Source organism: Pygoscelis adeliae, unplaced genomic scaffold, assembly GCF_000699105.1.
Source record: "Pygoscelis adeliae isolate BGI_AS28 unplaced genomic scaffold, ASM69910v1 Scaffold944, whole genome shotgun sequence".
NCBI lineage: Eukaryota > Metazoa > Chordata > Aves > Sphenisciformes > Spheniscidae > Pygoscelis > Pygoscelis adeliae.
This window is the reverse complement of record NW_008824649.1, coordinates 3,057-7,571: the sequence shown is the minus strand read 5'-3', so window position 1 is coordinate 7,571 and position 4,515 is coordinate 3,057. Positions and strand designations below refer to the sequence as shown.

The 4,515-nt window shown below is 58.4% G+C and overlaps 1 protein-coding gene across 1 annotated transcript in view; it reads right to left on the bottom strand.

The window, feature by feature from the left end:
• CLPB (ClpB caseinolytic peptidase B homolog (E. coli)) overlaps window positions 1-3,967 on the bottom strand; it is a gene marked incomplete at both ends in the record, with an annotated part of 92,850 nt that extends 88,883 nt beyond the window's left edge. Inside the window, one exon of the mRNA XM_009322486.1 lies at window positions 3,916-3,967. Within this exon, the coding sequence (XP_009320761.1) occupies window positions 3,916-3,967 (52 nt within the window). The remainder of the gene's footprint in view (window positions 1-3,915) is intronic.
• Window positions 3,968-4,515: the final 548 nt, after the last annotated feature.

The following is a 4,515-nucleotide window of genomic DNA, read 5'->3' as shown; positions in this document are numbered from 1 at the left end:
CCCTTCCGATTCTCTCCCCCATCCCACCGGGGGGGAGCGAGCGAGCGGCTGGGTGGGGCTGAGTTGCCGGCTGGGGTTAAACCACGACACTAATTTGAGGAGTACGGCGATGAGACGGACACGCTAAGAAAAGAGGCAGCGAGAAGACCCACGCTGGAAGATTTACAGTCTGAGACAGGGAGGCTGAGATCTTCTGGAAGGGTGACCTGCTCTGAAGGGCCAGCCTCCAAAAAGCCAGCACCTTCTCCTGTTGACGATTCTGATGCTGTCCCTGCCCCTCCATCTTCCACATCACGCACCCTGTCCCTGTGTATTCAAGGTGTATTTCTGAAGTCCCCACCTACAACCCCTCCACCTCCTCATTACATTAATTCCTACAGGAAAAATCGCTTCACTCTTCATTGCACCAGGTCACCATCACACCTCAGCAGGCAGCAGATTATGGCCACACGTGCCCGGGCCTCCCCACCTCCCGTTCTTTGACTATTGCTCATTTTAGGAACCAGCTACCGGTTATCCTTGCTGGCATTCAAATCCTCTACGGGGGTTCTCATTCTCCCTAGTTTTCCACAAGGATGATAGCCTTGACTCCACCATCCTACAGGTGGCTGTAGGGTGATGAAGGGAGTCACTCTCTTCCAAGAGAGCACAGAACTCTTTTGGGATAAGGGACACAGAGTTATCCTAAAAGCTCCTCAGTTCTCTGCTTAGAATCATAGAATCATTAAGGTTGGAAAAGACCTCTAAGATCATCGAGTCCAACCGTCAACCCAACACCACCATGCCCACTAAACCATGTCCCTGAGCGCCTCATCTACACGTCTTTTAAATACCTCCAGGGATGGGGACTCCACCACTTCCCTGGGCAGCCTGTCCCAATCTTTAACCACTCTTCCAGTAAAGACATTTTTCCTCACGTCCAATCTAAACCTCCCCTGGCGCAACTTGAGGCCGTTTCCTCTCGTCCTTTCGCCAGTTACTTGGGAGAAGAGACCGACCCCCCCCTCGCTACAGCCTCCTTTCAGGTGGTTGTAGAGAGCGATGAGGTCTCCCCTCAGCCTCCTTTTCTCCAGGCTGAACAACCCCAGCTCCCTCAGCCGCTCCTCAGCAGACTTGTTCTCCAATGTGCTTATAGCACAGCCTCTGCTCCAAACCGCCTTGGAGCCTCCATCTACCCTGTTTCCCCTCTGCAGTTAAGCACAACTACGACTTAGCTCATGGTTTCGAAATTATCTTCCTCGTACCTCACACCACCCTCCCTCGCGCGTCCATTTTCTACGCTTCAGTCCAAAAGACTGCATCTCCTCCTAGTCGCTGTAGTTACGATGTTTTAATGCGCAAAGGGCCACGACAAGCCGTCAGCCGAACAAGGCACTTGAAAAAGGCCAGCTCCCCAGCTCGTGCAGCGAGGGAAAACAAGTCCCCAGCAGCAGATGAAGAGAGCGTGTACCAGAGAACGCGGTCTGGAGAATTATAAACATCTGCCTGCTTCTTCTAACAGTCTTTGAGCCAAAAGGCTGGAGAGCTGAACAACATCAGTAACTGCTCCACAACATGAGCAACAGCACGTCTCTGCTCAGCTTTCCCGGCACGGCCTAATGAGACAGGTTGCTGAACAGCAGTGAACATGTGTCTTGAATCGCCCTGTGAAGCCCGAGCGAGACAGCGCGCGGGAGTTCAGCCCTACCGCACCACCGGCTTTTCACCGCCTTTAAGTTATTATACCAAGGCATCAGGCCATGGGAGAGAGTTTAAATGAGTCTAAAGCTATATTAGAAAACTCCATCACACCAGCCTCCCCTCTCCTAACTCACCACCAGCGAGCTGTGTGGGCCGGGGGGAGAGCAGGCAGGGGACAGCACTGTCGGGGTGGGGGACGAGTCACGAACAGGGTGTTTGCGGGGAGAGGGTGTTTACGGGGAGAGGGCGTTTACGTGGACGGCGCTGCCCTCTCCCGGGTGCAGCCCACAGCGCTCAGCTGAATGTCACGCTCCCACCCCGCTAACACCGAATTTGGGCTTCACCCCTTGCAGGCGGCAAGAGCACCCTTGTTCGTGCCTCCTCTGTCAGCTCTGCAGCCGCTGTGGAGTTCCTGGGCTGTGGAAGCTTGTTGCAAAGCAGGGGCCGAAGCTGCCGGCAGCGGGGAGAGAGTCAGCAGTTTTCACCGTCCCCTGCCCGTGCCTGGCAGTGGAGGCACGTGCCAGGCACAGGTAAGCAGGGAGCTCCGAACACAGGGGGTGCTGCAGGGGGGAGGCAGCTCCCCGGGGAGCGGGACTGGAAGGAAAGAGCACAGAAACAAAGGGAGAGGCCGCAGACGTGCGGCACAGCTGGACCGTGTACAGCCGCCAGCCCTTCCCGAACCAGGGGGAGCACAGAGCATCCCTGTTGCTGCTCTGCCTGACCAGGCTCACAAATCACCCAGACATCCCTAAGCAGCAGCTTCCTGCAATTACAAGCAGCAGAACACATGTGCCAATTAGCTGCACACCAATATCCTCTTCGGCCCTTGATCTAGGCCAGATCTCAGCCCCGGGGTGCAGCAGAGCCGGGCTGCTTCCTCCGAGATCCTGGAAGGAGCATCCCCTGGCTGCAGGCCAGGAGGGCTCTCCTCCCCTTGCCGCAGGAGGACGCGGGGACAGCAGCTCGCAGCACCGAGCTCCCTGGATGCCTGCGGCGGGTGGGAGATCTCAGCCAGAGGGAAACACCAGGAGTGGTGAACACAGGAGAGCAGCAATGTCTGCTCCCGTCCTATGCAAGCTGCCAGGCTACCAAAAAAATCTTAATTCTGTACTGGCTGAGGGCAGCTCTTGGGGCACGGGAGACCTCATCACCACTGGGTTACTGAGAGAGACCAGGCAGGACGGCCAAGCTCTGCCGGGCAAGCAGCTCCGCCTGGTTCTCAGACACTTCTCTTCACCCTGCGTCTTCAGGACGTTGGTTTCCCCCCCCCCGGGCAGCTCCAGACTAAGTCCCTGGCGCACGCTGCAGATGAGGTCAGCGCCGTCCTGCCAGCAGACGGATTTCGTTAATGCAGCACTGCTGCTCACAAACCAGCCTGGGAACCGCTCGAGCCAATCCAAGTCCCTCCCCAGAGCTACAGCCGCAGGAGGACTCGGTGGGCAGAGAGCAAACGTGCCTCTCGGGGACTGGTCACACGCTGGGCCTGAGAAACGCGCTCGTTTGTCAAGACCCCAGTGAATTTAACGCTGCTAGACAGCTCCCGAACGATGCCACGGCACAGCCCCAACAGAGGAAGGCACGGCCAACGGCAACAAGGACAGCGAGAGCGCTGGAGGCCCGTGGCCTGTGGGACAGGAGCACAGGGACAGCTCTGGAGATGGCTCCATTCCCTAACGGGCACGTGCGCGGTCACCCAACCACAGCCACTTCCCTGACAGGTCGGCTTGGGCGGCACAGGCAGACCCGAGCTCTCTCCTGTGCTCCTTGCAGGACACAAGCCCCTCTCCGGGCTGGAGAGCTGCTGGCTCGGGCTGAGGAGCCCGTAAGGGCTGTTTGTTCAGAGACAGACCCCCACAAACGAGGCTCTGCGGCTTCTGGCCTGGAGGGGCTCATCTGCACCACGCTGCGCTGCATGGCCTCACGCTTTGTCCTCTCCCAGCACAGGGATCTGCCATCCACCTTCCAATTCGCAGGCAACTGTGCTCGCCCTCCCTCCCGACCCGTTCCGGATCCGAGAGGGCGAGGTGAGTACCCCAAGGGATGTGGGAGCAGCCAGCCCCCGCTGCTCTATCCCAGGAGCTGTGCCTTGGGATGCCCACCCAAACACGAACCAGTGCCGAGTCACGGCAGGTAACGAGGATGAGCCCACCCCTTCCCCAAGTGCCGACAGAGCTTTCCTGCCTTCCCACCCCTCTGCAGCCCCTGTTCTCTCACACCTCCCTAAAGCCTGCTCACCTGTTGACTTCCGAAACGTTGTTGATCCTCGCAGCTTCCAGCAGAGCATCTTCTGAAAACAGAGAAAGAAGAGAAAGCGAGTTAGCAACAAAACACACTTACACACGTAATAACCCGGAGGTGGCACAGGCCACTGCAGCAGAGAAGGCAGGGCCTGCGCTTACAGCTCTTGTCAACCACCACAGGTTAGGAAGGATCTATTTCTGCGAGCAGGTTACTCCAAACTCCCTTGCTGACTTGTCACAGCCTCCCTGCGAGCCCCGGTGCTAGGCTCTGGGGAAGGCAGGGCTGAGCAGCAGTTCCCAAAACGCAGTCGCAAGCAGAGAGGTGGGAACCTGTGTGCGAGCTGGATCCCCGGCCTGGCGGCACGAGTCCCTTCCTCGCCTCTCCCAGCCCAAACGCAGACGTTCGGTCAGCTGAAACAGCAGCTCCCCGCGCGCCGCATCGTACCACGAGAGAACCCCCGGGCAGCTCCTCAGCGGACACAGCCGGGGATGCGAATTGCTCCTCCCTGGGAGACCAGTCTCTCCCAGCCTGCCAGAGATCGCCCATGTCTGTAGGAAACTACCTCCGCTTACGACGGCGGGCGCTGCCAGTCGC